Raw genomic sequence first — 26,432 nt, 5'->3', positions numbered from 1 at the left:
GTTAAAAAATATTGCAACAACCTGTGGTAACATCAGAGGTCATTTTATGCTATTTTGGAGGATACTGAAATTTAAAAGTTGAAAATTTTAATTTTAATTTTTAATAAATTCAAAAAAAAGGTTTTTTAATTTAATAAAATATTTAGAAAATAAATAAATTAGTTTTCATATTCCTTGTGGTATGCACAATCAGTCTGTGTAATTTCACCTCTCTGGTTATAATACTTTCATCAGAATCAAGCATTTAACCGGTGTAATGTGTGAACTATATCAGGCCTCAGACCACAATTAATTTCGCTATATGTTTCTATATAGCCTTAGTGGCTATAACATTTTTATTAATATAAGCAGGCCCGTGAAGTTTTGTATGTACCTTTGCCTGCATGGGGGACACATACCCTGAAAAGGACAACCCCTGTTGTCCAGCTCTTTCTCCCAGCATATTGGTTTAAACAGACACACCCTCTAAACCAGGCCGGAGTACACCCATTTTACACAAAACGCACTACTTTTGCATGGGCCGGAATTACCACAAACAAGTCTTCAATGTCAACAAGTTACACATGTTTACAAACTACATGCTATCCCCTGTCACTTCAGTCAAACAGTTGCCACTTCATAGCTGTCTGCCATGAAATAATCACAGTCAAACAGCAGACTACTTGCGCGGTGAAACTTCCGGATTTTGGACAACCAAATGGGAAGATAACTGTAATCTGAGGCCAGTTGATGATCTCACTGTCGCTAGTCTTCCACCAAGACCATTACTCTTCCCAGTCATTCAAATATTCACACCTCATGATACTGACCTCATATTAGACAAAAATCACCACTAATTTAGTCTAAATATTAGCTTTCTGAAGTCTGCCAGACCAAGACCATTACTCTTCCCAGTCATTCAAATATCCACTTCTCACAATACTGACCTCAGACTAGATAAAAATCAACATTAATTTAGTCTGAATACTAGCTATTTGAAGTCTGTCTAACCAAGACCATTACTCTTCCCAGTCATTCAGATATCCACACCCCACAATACTGACCTCAGATTAGACACAAATAGCCACTAATCTAGTCTGAATACCAGCTACATGAAGTCTGCCTAACCAAGACTCTTCCCAGTCATTCAAATATCCACTCCTCATAATACTGGCCTCAGATAAGACACAAATAGCCACTAATTTAGTCTAAATACTAGCTATCTGAAGTCTGCCTAATGTCCAAGTCTGGTCAAGACTCTTGAAAAGTTTGATAAACAAAGGTCCAGTTGATAAAGACTTTAAAACCAATTCAACAAGTCCTGGCTATTACGAGGTCATCACCAATTCAACGAGTCCTGGTTATTATGAGGTCATCACCAATTCAACGAGTCCTGGCTATTACTAGGTCATCACCAATTCAATGAGTCCTGACTATTATGAGGTCATCACCAATTGAACGAGTCCTGGCTATTACAAGGTCATCAACCAATTCAACGAGTCCTGGCTATTACGAGGTCATCACCAATTCAACGAGTCCTGGCTATTACGAGGTCATCACTAATTCAGTGAGTCCCGGTTATTATGAGGTCATCAGCAATTTAACAAGTCCTGGCTATTACGAGGTCATCACTAATTCAATGAGTCCTGGCTATTACGAGGTCATCAACCGATTCAACAAGTCCTGGCTATTACGAGGTCATCACCAATTCATCGAGTCCTGATTATTATGAGGTCATCACTAATTTAACAAGTCCTGGCTATTACGAGGTCATCACCAATTCAGTGAGTCCTGATTATTATGAGGTCCTCACCAATTCAATAAAGTCCTTTTTGCATTTGCCGCTTCTTCTAGACTGTGAACATTTATTAATAAACTTTCTTATAAACAGTGTGCGAGACATTGGCTTCCACTGGTTCTTCAAGCTCATGGTTTGGAGAAAATCTGAAAACAAACCATACCGCTCAGTCACTGGTTGGATGAATGGTAAATGTATACTAACAGACACAAAGCCTTGCATGTTTTAAATGTTTAAGCTCAACAGAAATGTAAGGGGATCACACACAAAAAAGATAACATTTTAATATTGGGGGTTGCTTAGTAAGATTTGCCCTAGGGTTAGGGTTGCACAATGATCTAAAATGGCAGCCCCCATTCAGAATGCATACAAAATATCAGCAGAAACCATATTGTAAGTTTTGGATGGAGAATATGGAAAATGTTTTACAAACAGAAAATTCACAAAGACAGAAAAGACAATAAGAAATCTAGAATTCTGGATAAATTAGGAAAACAATCAACTCTGGCTAAACATACAGTTTAAATTAAACCTTAGAATCTGGGTTCACAACTGAATGAATGAAACTATTGCAGTGATGAAAATGATATTGGACAAAAATGTTTAGAACTTTTCCTATACACAAACATTGGTTTAAAATGTGGTTTCATCAAGTAGGTAAATGGTTGACAGGTTGAAACCTGTTTGTAATCAGAATGTTATCTCGATGGCTAAACATTTGAATAGATACATATGTACATGCTGCAAAAGATTCAAAAGGGCCTCATAAGTTGAATAACTTGTAGCCAATCCTTTTGTATATATACTGTATACATTACATGTAATAAAACATGTTTTCAATCAAACTAATGTTCTAAAAGAGTTTGTAAAGTTTGTAGTTTCATGCTTTCTACTCTGACAGGATGTATCATTTGGCTTCTTGGTTGTTCATCTCAACATCCCAATCCTTGTCCAACCAACAACGCAAGTTTGCAAGTTGCAACCACCTACTTTACTGAATGTATGAAACTGTTTTGTCTAAATAACAACTAAAATGACTCCGCATTGTTCAAGGAGTTGCAGACACTAGAAAAACAATGACTAGTACTGCCTTAACTGCTAGTACTGTATGGTAGAATGTGAGAATCTTAGTTTGTGGCGAGAACGTGCACATTTGTCAATGAATCTTCGGATATATGACTTGCGACTCAGGGGCTCCCACATCTTCTGGAGGCATGACAATTGGACGAATTCTGAAAGCAAACCACAAGGTTATTCTAACCACATATAAACAGACAGGTATTCTTTAAAATGTACCACTTCAGTCACATGCAAAGTGTTGCCTACGAACAGTATATATGCAAGCATCTGTAAGTTGTAGAAATATTATGGCAAAGAGAAAAACTAGTGTCAACATGTAGAGGGAAAACTTTATTTGTGACACCTGAACACATGATTAACAGGAGAAAGGAGGAGTGTTTAACATCTGCTTGATGTCCAACAGAGAATGAGAGAAGAAACCCACAACTGTCACATATTCTATTCCTGTAGAAAAGCAGGACATATTTTTCATGCACGTTTGAACAAACAGGACAGCACCTGTCTCATTAACAGCCTTTGATGCTGACCAGGTCTATGAAGGAAGACCAATTCTACAAGCCGATGATATTCAGGTGAGTACTCTACCTTCAAGGTGCACCCCCCACCTCTAATTAAAAGGTGTTAAAACATTAAACTTTCTCACACATGGTCTTCATTACAGGAATAAACCCATTTTACACATTCTCTCATTCACTTTCTCTCTTACTTGCACACTTACAGAGGATATATATACACACACACACACATACACACACACTCTGATTATGGAGGGGAAAAAAAACAAAAACATTTTTAATGCAAGCTTTCTGGCAGAAAATGATTTGAGGGTACTTAATAAAAACAAAGCAGAACACAAGTGCCCTTACTACAGTTATAGATTTTAAATGTTTTCAAATTGGTCACTGCATGTTAAACAGCAATTCTTTTACTATCATCTATCTAAAAATAAAAAAATATATATATCCATTAATTTCTAAGATATAAGGACACATAATTTTACACACACACACACACACACACAGACAGACAGACAGACACCACTACTACACCTATGGCAGAAACTTTGAAATAGTAATGAATCCGACAACTTTCTTCAATTTGTGCAGGCATTGCTCCACTCCAGCATGGTTTGCATGTTATAGCATACCACATGGTTTGATTAATCGCATAGACTGATATGGATACATAATCACAGAGCAGGGGTGGGGAAAAGCCCTTTTTTCCCGGTCTGGGACCGATTCTCTGATCTCTGATTTTTTAACAAGTGGGAGTAAGCAGAACAGCTACATGTACTGTTATCTCAAGAGCCAGTAGAGGTCAAATTTCATCCAATCAGTGATGACGTTATTACTTTGTCTAAACATGTGCTAGCTCAGGCTGTCAAACGCTTCAACGGTGCCATCTTTTATTAATTTTCAGGATACAGTACTGAATACTCGTACTTTTTATACATATATGGGAATTAAAATTCATAACTTTTATTCCTTTTTTTATATTATTTATTCTATTATGTAAAATATATACAATTTGTGGGTGTTTTCACTGATCATATGTGATTAATTTTTGTTTTTTTGTTTTTTGTTTTCATGTTTATCGTTTCGCGTTCATGATTCAAGATAAAACTATACAAATATCACTATGATTTTTTTTAAAACTATTTGGCAAATATCGTTTTTAATATGTGGGTTTTTTTTTTTAATTCCTACCCCCCCCCCGTAGTGACGACATCAAGTGGGACCGATTGACAATTTTATTTTTCCCCACCCGTCACAGAGACTGACATGGTTACATCAATCTTGTGAAAATGATACCTGCTCCTGCAGTTTTGTGGGATAATTTTCCATTATTGGCAACACAATCAATAAACTCAAAATGAATTGTGTAGAAATAGTTTTTATTTTAAAACTTATTGAAAAGAAAAATAAGATAAAAAGAAATCAAAACTAAACTACATACCAGTAATACATGTTGTTTTCTTACAATGTGTTAAATGTCATATTAGTTGCATAACATTTAGTTTTCATATGTAACTTAATGTCATTTAATTTATGATTAGCAGGCCTCAAATTTATTTGGCCTAGACCAATGGAGATTTTTAAAGGGCATTATGTCCAGAAGGCAGGGCAACAAGGCAAAACTTTCAACAAGTTTATTATTAATTTAACACAACCGCACTCAATGACAATAAAGAAGTGTGAACGGTTCCATGATTCATAAAAAAAAAACTTTCTGGAGGTGTGTTTGAGTACCGTATGATGAGCAGTTAGTAGCATGCAAAATAGAAGAAAGAAATGGTTTATTTAACAATGCACTCAACACATTTTATTTATGGTTATATGGAAAGAAAGAAATGTTTTATTTAACGACGCACTCATCACATTTTATTTACGGTTATATGGCGTCAGACATATGGTTAAGGACCACACAGATTTTGAGAGGAAACCCGCTGTCACCACTACATGGGCTACTCTTCCGATTAGCAGCAAGGGATCTTTTATTTGCACTTCCCACAGGCAGGATAGCACAAACCATGGCCTTTGTTGAACCAGTTATGGATCACTGGTCGGTGCAAGTGGTTTACACCTACCCATTGAGCCTTGCGGAGCACTCACTCAGGGTTTGGAGTCGGTATCTGGATTAAAAATCCCATGCCTCGACTGGGATCCGAACCCAGTACCTACCAGCCTGTAGACTGATGGCCTACCACGACGCCACCGAGGCCGGTTTATGGTTATATGGCGTCAGACATATGGTGAAGGACCACAGAGATATTAAGAGACGAAACCCACTGTCGCCACTTCATGGTCTACTCTTTTCGATTAGCAGCAATGGATCTTTTATATGCACCATCCCACAGACATGGTAGTACATACCACGTCCTTTGATATACCAGTCATGGTGCACTGGCTGGAACAAGAAATAGCCCAATGGGCCCACCGACGGAGATCGATCCTAGACCGACCGTACATCAAGTGACCACTTTAGCACTGGGCTACGTCCCACCCCTAGCCATCATTAAATTCAAGATCTGGAGTAGTGTTTACACCAGAAGAATATGTTGCACTTGATACTACATGGATGTTATCCAGGCATAAATACTCTCCAAGTTATTCATCAGTAAAGAGCGGTACAGGTTTGTGTTGTTTTGTTTTCTTGTTTTGGTTTTGTTGTTTTTGGAGGGAGGAGGTGGGGCACGAGTGGGGTGGGAGCACCCAATGTATACCAATTACAACTTTTGTTGCAGACAATGAAAACATGGCATAGTCGAGGCAGAAGTATGAAGCTATCTTCCAATAGATATTCTATTAATAATCAACTAATGCCCTGTCATTTGAAGTAATTATAATTAACATAAAATAACACTGCACACCACCATTTCGTGTATTGTTAATTTGTGAAGCAGCTTAACAGTCCAGTTTGGGAAATAGGTCCTTATTACCAAAATAATATATAATACTGAAATGCATTTCAGATTTGTTTGATGATTACAAGTAGGTTGAATTCTGTATGATTTAAGTAACCCATTGGTTTGAATTTATTTGTTACTTTTATTACGAAATATTAACAACTGTACATATGACATGTTGCCATTAATTAACACAAAAATTAGGCAGTGCTCTTGCTTAAGGGTGGAATTTGGTCAACCTATATTTTTTCATTGTACAGTGAAACTCCTCTGAACTGGACACCTTCGGGACCAAATAAAACGTCCAGTTTTAAGAGGTATCTGGTTTAGAGAGGTTCTCTTCTGTACAGATATGTAAAAGGGGGCTGCCAAAAATGTCCGGTTTTGAGGGAATTCTGGTTTACAGAGGGTCCAGTTTTGAGAGGTTTCACTGTAGTTACTAAGTGACAGTACTTTCTAAATAGTAGTCACCTAGCCCTCTTGATACTGTCCTATTGTTATAGAACACATTCTTACATAGAAATTCTACTGAAATGCATGCAAAATTGAATGGTGGTGTGTAACCTGAAACTAAGTAAATAAAAATTAATATAAATATCCTGCTGGAATGCATATTCTAAACGATTACAAGTGACATTGTCATATTTGATTGAAAACATGGAACATCCTCTAAATAAACATTTGAATAGTCTTAGTTTGTTACATTTGTGTCATATCACTGCAAATAATGAAATTATGTTAATACACCAAGCTACACACACTGTATTAATACATAAGAATTATTTGACATTTTTTGTTAATTTATCCATGAACAACAAGTCACAGACTGTACAAAATTACACCCTGTTTGACATAATGACGTCATTTTCTGAGGTTTATCAAAGGATAATATTCAGTTTTTTAGTAACGTCATCCAGTCAGAATAAAATAAATCCTACAATGGTGAGATGTTTGTAATTATATGTTAATACCAGAGCCAGTTTATACAAAAGAATTTTTTCAGCAAATCAAATACACTGGTTTGGGATTGGCCAACATGCTAACAGGTCTGTAGGAACCGGGGGGAGGAGCACGTGCCCCCCACTTGTGAGCTTTTTTTTTTCATATTAATGTTTGCCATTGTAACCAAAATCTGATAGAGTTTGTACCCGATCGTCAGTTTTGAAGTTTGATGAAAATCTTATGAGAAATGTAGTCAATGTAGTGGTGATATTATGTGTTGTATATCTATCTATATATCTATATCCCATCAACAACTCATGAGTGGATAATGAAAATCTGTATGTGTAATGTGTTCTCTTAACTATTGGAGACTACATATACAGTATCCCATGCTGTAATGTGGAAGCAGTAGACCACCTCAGGCTCTCACTAGCCCATTAACCTCTGTTCTCACAGGCAGGTGAAATGTGTGCCCAGAAAAATGTGCCTTAGCCAATGCTGGTTATACACAACAACTTTTTGTTTATTCATCATCATCATGATCACATCATCATCATCTTGTACAGATACATTTGGAAGATTCATTGTTTGGGAATGATAGGTTCAAGACTACTTTGGCATTTGCATCTTCATGGGTCGTCTAGCATATGCACATTTGTCAATGAACTTTCTGTTAAACTTTGTTTGATTTAGGTTTCCCAATCCTTGTGCAGCACACAGTGATTCAACGTATTCTGAAACAAACCATAAAAACCTGGCTTTACTGAAGGACTTTAATCATAATATTCATTTCAGTACACATTGGAAAAAACATAAAAACCTGGCTTTACTGAAGGACTTTAATCATAGTATTCATTTCAGTACACATTGAAAAAACATAAAAACCTGGCTTTACTGAAGGACTTTAATCATAGTATTCAGTTCAGCAGACATCAGAAAACAAAATATTTAAATCTGTTTCTGCAAAATTGTAATTCAAAAATACTGTTCATTATGTATATACACAAACGTATATTTATTTGAAATAAACAATAAACACATATTCACTGAAGAATTTTAATTACATTATATAGGTGATGAAAATATATCTGAATCAAAACGAAATCTAACATCTGTCTATTGATGGACAAATTAACAAACTGATTAGTCACTCCCTTTAGAACTAAGTACCTGTGAATTTGTACTATAGTAAAAACTAGATGATTGTTTAAGACATTTATGAACACTTAACAGGTCAATATACTGAAAGAATTAGAATTCGCTTTTATGATATATTCATTCATTCATTCATTCACTCATTCATTCACTCACTCACTCATTCATTCAATTCACTCACTCACTCGATCACTCACTCGATCACTTACTCAATCACTCACTCATTCATCCATTCGTTCATAGCTGTTATGAATAACAACACTACAAATAAAACAAAACATATTACTTTAGGAATGCAACTTGGTGAAATAATTATGAGCTGTTTGTTACCATCAAGTGCCCACAAGAATATACAAATATAGAAAAACATGCAACTGCCCGATACATGCATGTCCACGGGTCCTAGCTTGCTAACAAATACAAATTCGGCAAGTATTATTGTGTTCATGTAAACAATTTTAAAGTTTGGCAAACCATAAAATCTAAAATGATACAACACATACATCAACATACTGATTTATATTTTTATTTTCCAACATGGCCTTTGTCAGATGGCAATGGGTGGACAGTGTTTCTGCCAGAAAGAAATTTTTGGGTATGGCGTTATGAAATTGAATATTTACAATGTGTGTAGGAGGTATGGAGGGCCTCCCCCAGAAAGAAAATGGGTTACGTTTAGGGTTAGGTTTAAGAAAATCATACAGTAATGATAAGAGTAATTAATTTTGTCAGAAGGTCAACTTAAAAAAATAAAATATGCAAACAAATTTGGGTATGGCGCTATACCCATTTTACCCTCTGGCAGAAACCCTGGTGGGGTGGTTTCATAATCAATATGGTAGTACTGAAACATTTTGTTCCTGTTTATATAACTGATGTGAACTTCAAAACAATCTTTAACAAATAAACATAAACCGAAAACTATATAGATAAATTGTAAAACTCTTGATACTAAGCACTGAATATTCCATTTAGCTAAAAGCAATACAGGAGTCCATTTTCCGATTATAATTGATAATAGCTATTTCTATACTAGTTTCATGATACTGTATTTATTAGGGTTATTAAAAAATATTTCTTAAATTTAAAAAAAGTAATAATAACAAGCATTCTGAGAGTACTGCTACAGCAATACATGTACATGTCCCCTACCTGGCATAAAAAAATTTCATATCTCCAAAGTTCAATGGCCATAACTCCGCAAAAAAAAGGGCAGTGAACTACTTCTACTACTAATAAATACATAATAATAAATACAATATAGCATTTTTATTGCATTTATTTGAGAAAATGTATTATTACATATTTTTGTTATGAAATATGTGGAAATGTGTTTATTTCTGTCAAAAAAATTAAATATGCAAACAAATTTGGGTATGGCGCTATACCCATTTTACCCTCTGGCAGAAACCCTGGTGGGGTGGTTTCATAATCAATATGGTAGTACTGAAACATTTTGTTCCTGTTTATATAACTGATGTGAACTTCAAAACAATCTTTAACAAATAAACATAAACCGAAAACTATATAGATAAATTGTAAAACTCTTGATACTAAGCACTGAATATTCCATTTAGCTAAAAGCAATACAGGAGTCCATTTTCCGATTATAATTGATAATAGCTATTTCTATACTAGTTTCATGATACTGTATTTATTAGGGTTATTAAAAAATATTTCTTAAATTTAAAAAAAGTAATAATAACAAGCATTCTGAGAGTACTGCTACAGCAATACATGTACATGTCCCCTAAATGGCATAAAAAAAATTCATATCTCCAAAGTTCAATGGCCACAACTCCGCAAAAAAAAGGGCAGTGAACTACTTCTACTACTAATAAATACATAATAATAAATACAATATAGCATTTTTATTGCATTTATTTGAGAAAATGTATTATTACATATTTTTGTTATGAAATATGTGGAAATGTGTTTATTTCTGTCATCTATGGAGGAAGATATCGCTTTATTGCTGAGCATTTGTTGTAAAACTTCTTGAAAAATTCCCTTCTAGTGAATAGCTTCCACGTTTTCAACTGGCTCACCCTTGTAAAGTAATCTGTAAGAAAATGGGCTAGAAATAGCATGGATAACAAAAACAATAATTGTACCAGTTGTATTTTACAAGTACAATTATGTATGTCTTACATTTATATCTGGTACACACAAGTTAGAAATTTATGCAATCTTGAGCCTAGCTGGAGTGGGGAGGGGGGTTCATGGAATAATGACAGTGGGATTTTGATCTTTCAATGTGATAAAAGCATTCTGTAACAAAGAAAAGTTAAGACATTCTCCATTCTTTTTGAGTACTTACTTTAACTTGCTACATATTTATCCAATACTAATTTAGTAGCCCTATACATGAACAAAATACTACATAGTTTATGCTTATATTAAAATAATTAATACATCAAGTTCTTGTCACAAAACGTCACTGCAATTTTAGTGCAATATTTGTACCAATTAGAATCAAAGGGTCTTCTATGTAAAATGTCCCAAAACTACACAGCACATACCATGATGTTTGATATACCGCTACCAGTGTTCACAAAATTAGACCAACATTATTACTGCTTTATTCATGTCTACCCTAAGTGGACAGGTTTCCACTTTAATGAACACCTAGTGTCAGCATTTGGACAGCAATGCAAGATAACAAACATAACTTTGTCATGAACAAACCACAATCACTTGACTCAGTCAACTACAGAATCCTGTTGACAATCACATTACAGTGAAGGAAGGAAATGTTTTATTTAATGATGCACTCAACACATTTTATTTACGGTTATATGGCGTCAGACATATGGTTAAGGACCACATAAATATTGAGAGAAAACCCACTGTCGCCACTTCATGGGCTACTCTTTTCGATTAGCAGCAAGGGATCTTTTATATGCACCATCCCAGACAGGATAGTACATACCATGGCCTTTGATATACCAGTCGTGGTGCACTGGCTGGGCCCACAGACGGGTATCGATCCCAGACCGACTGCGCATCGAGCGAGCACTCTACCACTAAGCTACATCCTGCCCCACATTACTGTGAAGATCACATGCTGTTGTTATATTTATATGTTATAGAAATTATCAAATATTGAAAGCTGTAACAATAACCAATATGAAAGACAAGCCCAACAAGAAAGTACTTTCCTTGAAGATTATTGCTTTCACTATCAAGATGGTAAATCATGCATGTAAATATATGTATGCTCCATTAGACCCATATAGTACTTAACCTCTAATGTAAATATATGTATGCTCCATTAGACACATATAGTACTTAACCTCTAATGTAAATATGACAGTGGTTGTACTTTTGAATGCACACTAACTTCTGTTGATGTAGGCTAGTCGAATGCCATTGGTATGATTGAATGCCATTTAAAAAAAAAAAAACCCAGCATAGTTCAGTTCATTTGTTGAAAAACTAAATGACAAATTATAGAAAAATACCATGTCTACTAGTACTTGAGGGTGTATACTACCAAATCAAATCCCATAGACGACAATAGTAACATATGTGGCTAAAACTCCTACCTGCAGCGTATCAATCAACATAAATGCCACGGATATAAATACTACCACCCCTCACACTTAAAGTGAATCAGAAAAAATTGGGGGTCAAGCTGCTCGTTTCTGAGATAACGGGTAGCATCTATGACTACCCTAGTTCCGCACAAAATTCAAGTACTTTTTTTTACAGGCACCCCATACATGTTTCGAGCACAAGGCTACTTGACACATTGGTACTAGATGAAATAAAATTGCATATTTTTTTTACCCAGATGAAACTATTATTTTTTACAACCAACACACTCACATTTATAACCAATCACAGGACTTGTGGTGTTCACTTCTCTATCAAAAGTTGGGTGCACCTCGAACTTTGACCTAGCCAGAAGTTATTTGGTTTAGTACTACCTTGAAAGTTATGCATCACAACTTTCAAATTTAAAAAAAGAAATTATATATATATATATAAAATGGATATTTAAAATACATACTTTCACTTTATTTAAATAAAGAGGACATACATGTACCCTCAGTGATTGATCATCACACATTTTAATTTACAAATCAATAACTTGTACTGCAATCTTTATCACATATCATTTACAAGACTAACACTAAGACTTGTCAACAAAAACACAATGAACATGATTATGATTCACAGACTGAATAGACATACCATCTTAAAATATCTTTCAAAGTACTAAATATGAACTTTCATGTAACCCTCGATATTTTTATAACATTTTGTTGACACATGTTGAACTCTGGGATATTAAAACCTAAAGAGAAAAAACTAATTGTTTCTCTTAAGTGTTAGTTAAAATCCATATTAATTCTCCGCCCACTAAACCATTTGTAAACTTCTACGGTCAATGTGCAGTGTCTGCACTAACTTTGTAATAATGTTGATTGAATATCTCTTTCACTGTCTTGTACAAATATATGATTTCCAATGCTATAATGGTTTTGTAGTTTCAATTATAAAAGTCTAAAAATAAGTATGGCTTCTAGACTAACAAACATTGTAGAAATCTTGTTTAAAAATCTCTAATAAGTTGTTTGGTTTTTGGGTTTTTTTTTAATGTAAATGTTAACTAGATCTTCTATTGCCAGTCAGCCCTTCATTGGAAGCCGTGTTTAATGCGAGCATATGCCCGCTTGTTGATCAACTTTCTGGAAAAATCAGTAGGTAGCAAGTGTTGCCATCCTTTCATATCGATCACTGACTTGACAAAATCTGAAACAAATTGTAACAGTGCTCTTTTAATGTCTTAGCATATCTGTTTATCTGTCAATCTAAACTCCATGCAAACCTTTCAGCACAATTTACTAATACTGTCAAAAGCATACATCCATTCATGCATTTTTTTCTATTACACTTAATAAGTTTTCATATAAAGAATCAAGTGGAATCTACCAGACCCAGACAAAGACTTTCTCAGCCAGATTAAGCCCCCTGCCAACCTGAATAACATTAACAGTGGTTTGATCAGCGGCAACATGAACATAACATAAGGCGGCAAGGAGATGAGGATTATCCAGACCGTGCCATGAACAAAATTGAGCGGAGTTATTAACTGATTATGGGGAGTCTTTTAAGATAGTACCATACTGAGCATTGATGGGAGCCAGAGTATTAGCTCCCCTTGAATGGGGAGGTCTGTGGATTGCATGGTTGAGATCTGCAATGTGTGTGCAGTTGATGTTTACAACATGACAAACAGGAAATGCTGACTGAAGAGAAAAAAGTTAATCTCAAATGAGAAAGCTAATGACATTCCAGTTAACCGATTTGCTCAAGTACAGCATGCTTGGCCCATGTGACCAATTAATCGAGTACAAGTTCCATGATCAAGTAGAATAATGTATATAGAGTTACCTCCCTTCTAGTTGTATTGTATTAATACAATACAGAGTTACCCGTACTTCCCTTCTAGGTGCATTAATGAACAGGTTAACTAGTAAATTAGTTTACATGATTCAAAGTCTGGTGAGCATATACTTAATTTATCCACCAATGATACAAGTCATTTAGATATGACCATAATCATACACATTGTTCAGTGTTTGACAAATGTTTGAGACAGTCACTAGCCCTCACAGAAGCTTTGGCAAATGTCCTATGTATTATAGTAATAGTAACTTTTTTATAGTTGAACATTTCCACTAGCCCAGACCAAATATTCACTGGCCAGGACAGAGCACTAGTGGGTTTGTCGAACTCTGACACTGTCCAGTAGAACAATGATCGCTTGATGAGATCCATGTCTTGCATCCATTGAAATGAAGGCTCTACATGTTGTTACAAACTGCCCACTACCGATTCATCACTTATGTGTGCTCGCTTCTGAGTTGGAATTCCTTGTTTTTGACGAGCGTATGCACTTTTGTTGAAGAACTTTTTGGCAAATTCATAGCCTGACAATGTGTGCCATCCATTTTGAGTGGCCACAGACCAAACATAATCTGAAATAAATTATAATACTCTGTAATAGTATTGCTATTTTCCTCACACATAAACAGATCTGGGGCATAATTCACAAAGCTCTCTTAGGCTCTGCTAGACACCAAAGCATCCTCTTTTAAAGTCTTTTAACATTGCACTGTGAGATGGCAAAGTTGCGAGAGTTTAGTGAATTAGGCCCCTGGGCTACAAAACATTGAACTAAAATGCTTGTCAACACTGCACCAAATCAAACAAAATACATGTATTTTTAGCTAAGCAGAAGTTTCCATTTTCACACTGTAAAGAATGTCTAACTAGTAAACCATTTTATGACACATGCATTTCATTAATAGGTGGCTGCTAGCAATTTTTTGCCGCATATTTATTAAATGTTTGCCGAGTTTAGAATTACAAAAAATATATCTTGGTATATTTAGGGTTTTAGTTCTCACCTATTTGGGCACAAAGAGTTTTTTGTCTGTTGAGCACACCAAGGTCCTTTCAGTGCAGTAATGTTAATCATAGCTGGCAAGGGGTTGTATATATTCAGAAATGCATTTTACATTAAATTTTAATCCAACTACAGCTTAAAATTCCGTTGATTTAGAGGTGAAATGTTTTGAGGTGATCATGTTTGTACTTAATTTGGGCTTGTTTCTTTTAATCCAACTACAGCTTAACATTCCATTGATTTAGAGGTGAAATGTTTTGAGGTGATCATGTTTGTACTTAATTTGGGCTTGTTTCTTTTAATCCAACTACAGCTTAACATTCCATTGATTTAGAGGTGAAATGTTTTGAGGTGATCATGTTTGTACTTAATTTGGGCTTGTTTCTTTTAATCCAACTACAGCTTAACATTCCATTGATTTAGAGGTGAAATGTTTTGAGGTGATCATGTTTGTACTTAATTTGGGCTTGTTTCTTTTGGGCACATCATTTATCGCCTCAGCCTTGGTGCAATCTAAACTCTGATGTTTACATCATTTATCACCTCAGCCTTGGTGCAATCTAAACTCTGATGTTTACATCATTTATCACCTAAGCCTTGGTGCAATCTAAACTTGATGTTTACATCATTTATCACCTCAGCCTTGGTGCAATCTAAACTCTGATGTTTACATCATTTTTGCATGTTAATAAAGGATACTCCCCGAGTGTCTTGTGATATCATAATTTATCTGCACGAGTTGATAAAAGTATGAAATCCAAGGCTTGCCGAGGATTTTTATACTTTTATCAACGAGTGCTGATAAATTATGATATCACAAGACACGAGGGAGGTATTCTTTTTATCATCCATTATCATTCTTTTCATTTGCAACAGTTGTAAACAATGTCAGTAATGTGGGTTGAATGTCACTATATTTGGCAGTGGTAGACTAGTTAACTAGCAGAACAGCAGTGGCGTGACGTCTCTATTGATAGGTTTAGCGCTGAAACAAACACAGTGATGTAACAAAATATTGTCTTGTGATTAAAATTTGACCAATTAAGATTATAAGAAGCGATATCTCCTGCGGAGAATATTGTAGGAGATATCACAAATTATAGTACCAGCAATTATCTCCTACAAAAGGCTTTAATGGATGATAAATATCAATATCAGCTGGTAGTTGATGTATGGTATTAATATTTAAGATAAACCAATGAAATTGAATCATTCTTAGGCTTTGGTATCAACTTAGGTTATATGACATTCGTATTGGACACTAATAGCCAGTTACAATTTCATTTTTACCTGTTATTTTTACTCTTAATGACATCACTGATGACATACATTTTGTACTTGTTGCAAGGTTTGTGATAGATGAATATAGTATTACATTTCTGCAACATGTTTAATCATTTTAAAAATTATTCTATATAAACGTCATTAGGCATCAAACATTATTATTATTAGTTAAATGCCATTCACGTTTGCAGTTGATGCTCTTTTCAAAGACGGAAGTAATAATTTGTTCAAGAACTCATTACGGAAGAATACACATGTATATTATTTTGTTGATTTAGTTTAGTATATTCAACATCCAGTATTATAGAGTTTGGTTCAAGTTTTGAGGCAGTTATTAGCACCAGTTTATGCTCATATAAACACTTCACATTCCAACAGAGCACCCATATCACATTTAGCAATATCAGTCATCAGTTTATCCTCACTATGCTGTGCTATTATGTAGTTATGACAACTCTAATCAGTCACAAAGAAAACATTAAATAAGTTTAGGTGAAGTCAGGATTTGAAGCCTTCATCATGGTGAAACCTAAAAAAAATTCCACTCAACATCCTGTGTATACCACACAACAGCCAATGCTTACAGAGAAACTACGAATCATCAATTGTGACCACTCTTGCTACACGAAGGTTCACTGGAAACACCAATGGTTAAAACTGTTAAGGAGCTGTAAATCTCTAATGGTTACAATTCTGCTAAGAGTGCCCTGAACAGCCAGTGGTTACAACAGCTAGGGTTTGGTAATCAGTCACTCATTTTCGACTTTTTGAAATTCCTAGTTTAAGACGAGCATATCCACTTTTGCAGAGGAACTTTCTGGCAAATTCATATCTTGATAGTTGGTTCCATCCCTTATGGTAGACCACAGACTCGATATAATCTGAAACAAACAAGTTCTATGGTAATACTCACTTACAGTGTCATGATCATTGTTTGCATTCAAACTTGTTGATTTCTTTTTGATATTTTTATTCCATATTTTATTAATATATTCAATATTGTATATATTATTCAAGAAATAGTGACATAGAGGCATATGTGTTGGTTTAACTTTACCTAGAAATTCATGACCAAGCTGTGATAAACAACACAATTCTTTGAAGCAAAATCATGCAGGTGCTTAAGAAAGCCTTTTTTAGATGGATAAAAGTCACACAAAAATATTTTCACAAAATCATTAATTCACCACTTACTTCTTTTGCCTTATCACAGAAGTATTTTACATGTGTAATGTAGTATAAGCTGGTATAATTCATATTGGTTTTCTTCAAGGTTACACAATATATTTTAATCATGCATTGTCATATGGTACTTGACATCATAATAAGAGATAAAATCCGCTGCCACCACTCTGGAACTTCCAACGGATGTAATTCCTCTCTTCCACTGCTTTCCATTATTTTATTCTCCCATACCATTCAATACCAGTGGGATAACTAATTACCATCAAGTGTTTAGATTAGTTTTTACAAATTTAAATAGCAGAAAGTACATCAAATAGCTCGGGAAGCACAACATCAAGTCACTCATAAAAGATAAACAGTATTGCCGAGTAGTGAGTTGGATATTCAAATCAAATCCCCAAGAAAGGCAGTCCTGTACTGATTATTTTGATAAGATTTAATGTTTGAGACAAAGTTACTTCCAGGACAAAGCTGTAACACCACAAAACAAGTCACTGTTTATTGACAACTGGAAAATAAGACAAAAGTATCATGCCACACACATGCACGAACACACAACTGGCCTCGGTGGCGCAGTGGTTATGCCATCGGTCTACAGGCTGGTTTGTATACAGGGTTCGCAGCTCAATACAGGCTTCAACCCAGATTGATTTCTTAAGGGTTCAATGGGTAGGTGTAAGATCACTACGCAATCTTCTCTCTCACTAACAACTAACAACTAACTCACTGTCCTGGACAAACAACCCACATAGCTGAGGTGTGTGCCCAGGACAGTGTGCTTGAACCTTAATTGGATATAAGCACAAAAATAAGTTGGAATGGAATGAAAAACACACACACACAGACACACATTTGCCACACACATACAACACACCACATACAGAAAATGTATATGTATATTGTAAAACACGCATGATTGTTTCCGTAAACACCATCCCAGTCAAGTATACTACAGTACAGTACCCGTCATTTTGGGCTAGGTGTCTATACTATACAATCTTACTATAAATACAAATGATACTAATAGCATTAATTCACCACTTACTGCCTCTTGCCGTATCACGGCAGTATTATAGTATACATGTACATGTGTAATCTAGTATAAGCTGGTATAATTCATATTGGTTTTCTTCAAGGTTCTACTCTTTGTCCCCTCCTTTTTATTTTATAAATAAAGGATTTTCCTTTCCATGTGTTCATTGTCAAACAGTTATGGTGTTGAATATGATTTTATGTTTTAGAGGAATGTGTATAACAGAGATATGGGATTGAACATGTTAGTTAGTTTTGTTGTTTAGATTTACTACAACATACACAAGTATGTATACCACAAACAATAATAAGTGAAAACGCTCTAAACCAGACATCCAAAGCACCAAGTAAAAAGTCTGGTTTTAAGGGTATCTAGTTTAGAGAGAGGTTATGTGCTGTACTGATATTTAAAAAGGGGCAGTGAAAACGTCCAGTTTTGATGGAATTCTGGTTAACAGAGGGTCCAGTTTGGATGGAATTCTGGTTAACAGAGGGTCCAGTTTGGAGAGGCTTCACTGTACATGTGCCAGTACCGAATTATTGTTATTTCGAGTTTTGTAATCAACTGACTCAATAATGTTAGCTACATCAGTCTGTGGAATGCATGCCAAAATAAACCATGCAGACAGCTTTGAAAATCTCTGCTGGTTGAGTGTTACAGTTACTGTTACTTTATTAACGTGCCCATATCCAAAAGAAGTTCAGGCACCATTGCAGGACTAGCTCTGAGTGAGCAGAAAATTTTGACAAATTATCTAAAAATTGCAAAAAACAATTTCCATCATTACACAAATTATTTTTGCCAAATAAAAACAAGCATTCTGAGAGTACTGCTAAAGCAATACATGTCCCCTACCGGGACCAACAAATTTTCCTATCTCCTAACTTCAAGGACCATAACTCTGTGAAAAATGGGTAAATCGCCATGAAAGTTAAACACTGTAATGGACATTTAATTAATTGATGTATTAAATGAATGTGATTCATTCATTCAGAATGAATGAATGTTGAACAACACCCCAGCACGAAAAATACATCGGCTATTGGGTGTCAAACATGATTCATTCAGAGATCAACATAAATGGATGTTGCGAAGATAGCTTGGCAATTCAACATAGATAATCAACAATAATGAGATGAGAATTTGTGTTTTTGTTAAATTTTGTCAAGACTATCAATTTTTTATTAAAACAAAACAAAGTACGTCAACACGTACTATGGCAGCCATTGCTATCAGACCTTGTTCTGGAAAAACGTTGATAAAAATAATAAAATCCTAAGTAAAGTTCGCTGCTTGAATTTTAAATACATTCACCTGATCCCAGAGATAAGACATGACCATAAAACATCATATTTTAAAAACATTCTTTATACAAAGGTCCTACTACTATGCAAAGTGACAACTTCTGAGACAATGGCCCATATACAATGTAAAAGATTGTGTATGGTTCAGTCCTATTACATATATAATATGTAAACAAATTATTAATAATGGTTCAGATTAGGGTCTCCACAAGTACTCGAGTACTCGGGCACGGGTCGAGTCTAGCAAGACTACAGTCCGTTCACAGGACTCGAGCACCCGTACAAAGTGGAATACAATTATCAATGTAGGACAATATTTTCAGCAATAGATAATCAACAATATAAGTTATATAATATTTATATGATCATGCGCTAGTTTCTCTTTTTAAACTGGCTGTTCGTCCGTAATAACACTGGACGTATCAACCGTTTTTTAAATGCAATACAATGACATGATTTGGCATCAATATTCAGCGCTGGAATTAAGATGCATAATACTATTTTACTTTATTCCTTGGTCTCATCATTATCTAGTGTAAGTGTCGGGTACTCAGGTCCGGGTCGATTTTAACCCTTGGGTATTCAAGTCCAATATTTTGGACTCGTGGAGTCCCTAGTTCAGAGTTGCATGTCTATGAACAGTTCAATGAAAATGCAATGCAATGCAGCTGTCTCACACCTTGTGGTTATGCTACATCAGACAAGTTAATTGAAGTCAGTATCTGCAATATTAATGGAAATAATAACCTCTTAGCTATATTTGTACTATGGTGCATTTGACAAAAATACATTATAAGACAAGTAGAAGTTACAAACAGTTTGTCTAGTAAATGTTTCCATTTCAAGGTTCATATGGATGTATGCATTATAATTTATATACTGTATTATTTGCAGCAATACATTTTCACCATTTGGAAATTACAGCTATCACAGTTAGTAAATTTTTCATTTACTATTTAAAAAAAAAATATATAAATCCCTTTTTCTAATACATACTAAGTTAATGCAGGGATTTAGATTGCATAAAAAAAGTTGATAAATATAATATAACCCTATGTAAAGATCGCTGTTTGAATCTGAAATACATTCGCCTGACCTGGCCTAAATTAAGTACAAGCATGCTGACCTCAAAATATTTCACTTCAAAACCACTAAAATAACTTCTGAATTTCTGCATTTCTGAATATTGAACTCTACAGCAGCTGTTGATGACAGTATTGAACTAAAACGACCTTCCTGCACTCCAAAGACAAAAGTCTCACTTGTGTCCAAATTAGTAAGATCTAAAGCCCTGTAATTCCAGAAATGCACTTATTATTAAACATTTTAGGATGACGTAACCGATAATAATCACCATTTGTTAAAAACATTTCATCTGGCTATTTTTGGTGTACATAAATTCTTTCATAGACAGGCATAGCCAAGCATATAAATATTACCCAGTAGCCACAATTAAAAAAAAACAAAAACAAGGTTTAACTTTCTACCAAGTACAGGTTTCTGTCATACTTTTTTTTTTTACCTAGTTCACCACCTATAGTTTAAATTATTACCACTCTTTACTTCGAGGGGTACAAAAAGGGAAGTAACTCTCATTAAACCTCAGTATAGAGGCAATACACTACATAATGATATGGCCTTCAGTTCTAGATGTATTGCAGGAATCAGCCCTGTATTTGCACCATAATTATGATAGTTGACCCACCCACATCTTTTCAACATTGCATAACGTAACAGTCAAATCAATCTTCATTCCAACAACCTAAAATAAAGAAAAGAAAAGGGGCACTCTTTCCAGTGTAACTAAATTTGTCTCGTACATGTAGACTGGCTGCAGTGGTGGTGTCATCCCATCAAGTGTGTGATAAATGTATTGTGAGTAAATGTGCCATATTACCAATGTATTATTGTATTTTTTTAAATGAATTTTGTTAGTAATTATTCCTGTTAGTGTAATTTCTTCAGTCAATCAAAAAAATAAAAATAGAGAGAGAGAGAGAGAGAGAGAGAGAGAGAGAGAGAGAGAGAGAGAGAGAGAGAGAGAGAGAGAGAGAGAGAGAGAGAGAGAGAGAGCAAACGTTACACACATAATATGAATAAAAGATGCTTTATATGTAGATATACTTGGTAAATACAAAACAGAGGTGGATCTAGGGGTGGGGGGCCCAGGAGTCTGCCCCCCCCCCCCATAATTTGTGACAGTTATAATTTTATTATATATTAATTTTCAACCCCTCCAAACCTCCCCCAAAGTTCCCTTGGCATTCCACCTCATGTCATTGGGCACTCCCCAAAATGATTTTCTGGATCTGCCACTGCAAAAAACCTAAAACATATTTTGTGGAACCATGATGTAACATCTGATTTCAGGAACTTGAAGATCCATGGAAACACCATTCACTGAGCTTAGATTAGTCATAGCACTCCGATATATTCAATATGCAGTAAAACAGGATATTCAATATGAAAAGTGGTAATTATATCAATGAACAATTTCAGTCATGTTGAATATGTAATTAAGCTATAAAACAACTGTAGTGATATATTATGATCATTCTCAGAGTTGCCATACACATACACGTACTCTTGAGTGCCTAATAAACATAGGGGCTGAATACGCATAGGGTCTGGAAATTTGTCTAAAATCAATTAAAAGTAGAGTGCGGAATTAGCATAGGGTCTGGAAATTTGTCTAAAATCAATTAAAAGTAGAATGTGGAATTAGCATAGGGTCTGGAAATTTAGCTAAATTGTAAAAATTGACTAGTAATGAAAACAGAATTTGGTTTCACGTAAAAATAAATATAAGTGTTTTGGAAATAACAAAAATATATGTTATTTAATTTAGAAAACAAGCGGCTCAGAAATAAATAACTTGTAGTAAATTCCATAGTATGAAAAAATGTGTTCACTATAAACATATGTTTCTATTATCTAACTGTTACAACTGTGTTATTGGGTCTGGAAATTTGTCTAAAATCAATTAAAAGTAGAGTGCGGAATTAGCATAGGGTCTGGAAATTTGTCTAAAATCAATTAAAAGTAGAATGTGGAATTAGCATAGGGTCTGGAAATTTAGCTAAATTGTAAAAATTGACTAGTAATGAAAACAGAATTTGGTTTCACGTAAAAATAAAAATAAGTGTTTTGGAAATAACAAAAATATATGTTATTTAATTTAGAAAACAAGCGGCTCAGAAATAAATAACTTGTAGTAAATTCCATAGTATGAAAAAATGTGTTCACTATAAACATATGTTTCTATTATCTAACTGTTACAACTGTGTTATTGTCACACACAATTAATTAAAATTGTAAGTGTGTTTGTACATTTAAATGAAATTATGATAATTAATGTGAGGCGAGATTGCAGCTTTGAAAAAAAATCCAAAAGTTCCATGCAAGAAAACCAAAACAATCAGGATGGATGACAGCTCACTAGATTCATCTCCTATATTTAACACATGGTCAATTATAACATAACGTAATTTCATCAACTTAATGTTGACTTGTATCATTCTTTATTTTTAAAGCATAGGTGGGGACACTTATGATGCAAGGGGCTGGCATGCATAAATCTCAGCTGAAGATTCACAAACAACTGTGGTCATCGGCCATGCCAGCTGGTAGCGGAACGCGCCGGAACTGGAATTCGGCTAGGGGATGTAACTGCCTAATTTTTCTCGCTAATTTCTAATAGACTCTATTTGCAAGTGAAAATAAAAAGGCTGAGTGGAATTTGTAATTAAAATGAGTGGAATTTGTAACGTAAAAAAAATATATATATAAAAAGAGGAAAGAATGTAAATAAAGTTTGGGCCAGTTCCCCTTATCCTAAAGGAACTGTACTTTATCTACTCTAGTATACATAGCTTAAAAAGTCATATTTACCTTTAAGAATTTGGTACTCCCGTCTTCAATGTTTGGTGAAAAGATGAAGTGTTGAAGTGTAATTGATTAATTTATATAATAAAGTGCTTGCATGAACTGTTGCATCGATTTACAGGTGAACACTCAATCGAACGCATCCTTGGAATTTACCCAACCGAATAAAACCGGACTGAGTGGAGAGATAAAAACAAAATGGCGGCCAACAATGTTCGTAAACGTGTTTACATTTTGTCGTAGAGTAACATACTTTGTTGTGCCTTAATGGTTCAAATGATCAATTAAGCAGAAAAACAATGTATGTATATTAATAAATAAATAAATAAATAAATAAATGTATTATTTGACCACAAAAGTTGGCATTTTATTTGACAACTCGGAAAATTGTAAATTCCACAATTCCATCCGCTTCCGTGATCGCGGAAAATCGGTACCATTTGATAAATTAAGAATTGTAATAAGCGTTGGGTGCCGAAGTAGCATAGGGGGTTACATTTTTTAAAGATGTAATTAAATGTAGGGTGCTGAATAAGCGTAGACACCAATTTTTTTTCACAAATTTAATAAACGTAGGTGTACATTTATTTGGCACTCGAGAGTAAGTAAAGGTTTACAACTGTTCCACTTTGCATGTTTGGTGTGATCTAAAAACCCTCCATGACTGCAGTCTTCTGAATTAAGAACTACTTGGGTACCAGTATCTTTTCATAAATGTTTGGCAGGGTTTTTTTGGTCCCAAGTAACAGTAGCTTACCTAATACAAGTGCCTAAGACCTAAACATATTGGACATTTTTACTGGATCTTACAATGACAGTGAGTTTAAGTAACATCATGGAACAGGATGGCAGTCATAGTTAACATCTGTTAATTGTATAAATGCTGGTATCTGTAACAATGATGACACTAAAACAGGTTTATTTTACATTATTTCAGAAATCGAGAATTTCTCATTTCACGAGTGATTACATAAATCATAATAAGCTTTTATCTCTGCCAGTCTCAAATCTTTGGCATTGTTGTTAAAACAGTTAGTTAAGCTACAAATCTAATTTTGAGACTAATTTCAAGCTCTGCTTTTCAATTTCTAGTATTTGCTTCCATCTTGAAGTTATTTTAAAAGAAAACATTGCACCGCTCTCCACAAAATGAAGTTTGAGCCTTGTATGGCAGACTTTGGTGAATGAGTGAAGGAAATGTTTTATTTAACGACGCACTCAGCACATTTTATTTACGGTTATATAGCGTCAGACATAGGGTTATGGACCACACAGATATTGAGAGAAGAAACCCGCTGTCACCACTTCACGGGCTATTCTTTTCGATTAGCAGCAAGGGATCTTTTATATGCACCATCCCACAGACAGAATAACACATACCACAGCCTTTGATATACCAGTCGTGGTGCACTGGCTGGAATGAAAAATAGCCCAATGGGCCCACCGACGGGATCGATCCCAGACCGACCGCACATCAAGCGAACACTTACCACTGGGCTACGTTCCGCCCCACTTTGGTGAATGAAGAGAGTTTTCAATACAATGATGCTGTACCCGGTACTCACTGGAAATGAGCATGTTGAAGATGATAAGCTATTACATCTTGTAATAAAAACTGGCCATCAAATCAATAGAAAACTAAGATATTTAACGGTGTCCTAAGAGAAAACTAAGATAATTAACTGTCCTATATTTAACTGTCCTAAAGAGGATGTTGAAGATGATAAGCTATTACATCGTGTAATAAAAACTGGCCATCAAATCAATAGAAAACTAAGATAATTAACTGTCCTAAAGAGGATGTTGAAGATGATAAGCTATTACATCTTGTAATAAAAACTGGCCATCAAATCAATAGAAAACTAAGATAATTAACTGTCCTAAAGAGGATGTTGAAGATGATAAGCTATTACATCTTGTAATAAAAACTGGCCATCAAATCAGTAATAAAAACTGGCCATCAAATCAATAGAAAACTAAGATAATTAACTGTCCTAAAGAGGATGTTGAAGATGATAAGCTATTACATCTTGTAATAAAAACTGGCCATCAAATCAGTAATAAAAACTGGCCATCAAATCAATAGAAAACTAAGATAATTAACTGTCCTAAAGATGAAGAGCAAAATATTACACTCAAATATGGATAAAATGGTAAAACACAAAATTTAAAGAACCAAACACAGACTGTAAAGGAATGTTAGTTCAGAAAGTGGAAACTCGAATACAAGTAACTCCCACAAAACCATATCTTTGACTTTTATCATTAAAACTAGTGCTTATGGTTTCAAAATCGTTGGTGAGCAATGAACTGCTTTCCTGAAATTAATGTAGGAGAACAATTGCTCCGAGTTTGAGTAAAATAAATTAGCAATATCAACATCTGATGAGGCAAGCAGTTTTCAGCCAAAACGGAAATCGTTAAGTGATAGCACATGCAACCGAGAGCAATTGCTCATGATATCAAATTGTAAGAACTATTCAAACCAATTACAAACAACCTGAAAGTTTTCTTCTAACTTCAAAGGGCAATGTTAATTAAAGTAAATTTAAACCTGAAAGTTTTCTTGTAAATTCAAAGGGCAATGTTAATCAAAGTACATTTAAATCTGAATGTTTTCTTCTAACTTCAAAGGGCAATGTTAATCACATTCAATTTAAACCTGAAAGTTTTCTTCCAACTTCAAAGGGTAATGCAGGCATTGAAATAAGTATTGTCTGGTAACCCATTTTCAGGTTACCACAAAATATAGCCTGGTAACCTATAGGTTACCACATTGGTATGAGAAACGAAATCTGGAAGTAAATTTATCTAGTGGGCGCTGCTTAAATGCGGATTGCCGTATCTGCTTGCAATTGCACAAGCGCACACGAACATTAGTGCAATTTCGTACGAGATAACGAAATGCAGAAGTATTTCATCTAGTGGACGCTGCTTAAACACGTAATGACTATAGTTGC

The 26,432-nt window shown here is 34.8% G+C and overlaps 1 protein-coding gene across 14 annotated transcripts in view; it reads right to left on the bottom strand.

The window, feature by feature from the left end:
* LOC121383032 overlaps nt 1-26,432 on the bottom strand; it is a 101,946-nt gene that overhangs the window by 30,004 nt on the left and 45,510 nt on the right. Inside the window, exon 5 of one of the 14 annotated variants that reach the window (XR_005959245.1) lies at nt 1,793-3,009. The exons of 8 other annotated variants lie outside the window; for them this stretch is intronic. Coding sequence is in view for 5 of the 6 variants with exons in the window: in XM_041512781.1 (XP_041368715.1) it covers nt 16,819-16,946 (128 nt within the window). In the remaining variant the exon portion in view is untranslated. Of the gene's footprint in view, nt 1-1,792; nt 3,010-5,760; nt 7,940-9,051; nt 10,423-12,241; nt 13,122-15,807; nt 16,947-19,691; nt 20,310-26,432 lie in introns of those variants that run through there. 5 more of the 14 variants (XM_041512782.1, XM_041512785.1, XM_041512784.1 and 2 more) reach the window with 5 other exon arrangements.

The sequence above is a fragment of the Gigantopelta aegis genome, chromosome 10, assembly GCF_016097555.1.
Source record: "Gigantopelta aegis isolate Gae_Host chromosome 10, Gae_host_genome, whole genome shotgun sequence".
Taxonomy (NCBI): domain Eukaryota; kingdom Metazoa; phylum Mollusca; class Gastropoda; order Neomphalida; family Peltospiridae; genus Gigantopelta; species Gigantopelta aegis.
This window is presented reverse-complemented; position numbering and strand designations above follow the sequence as displayed.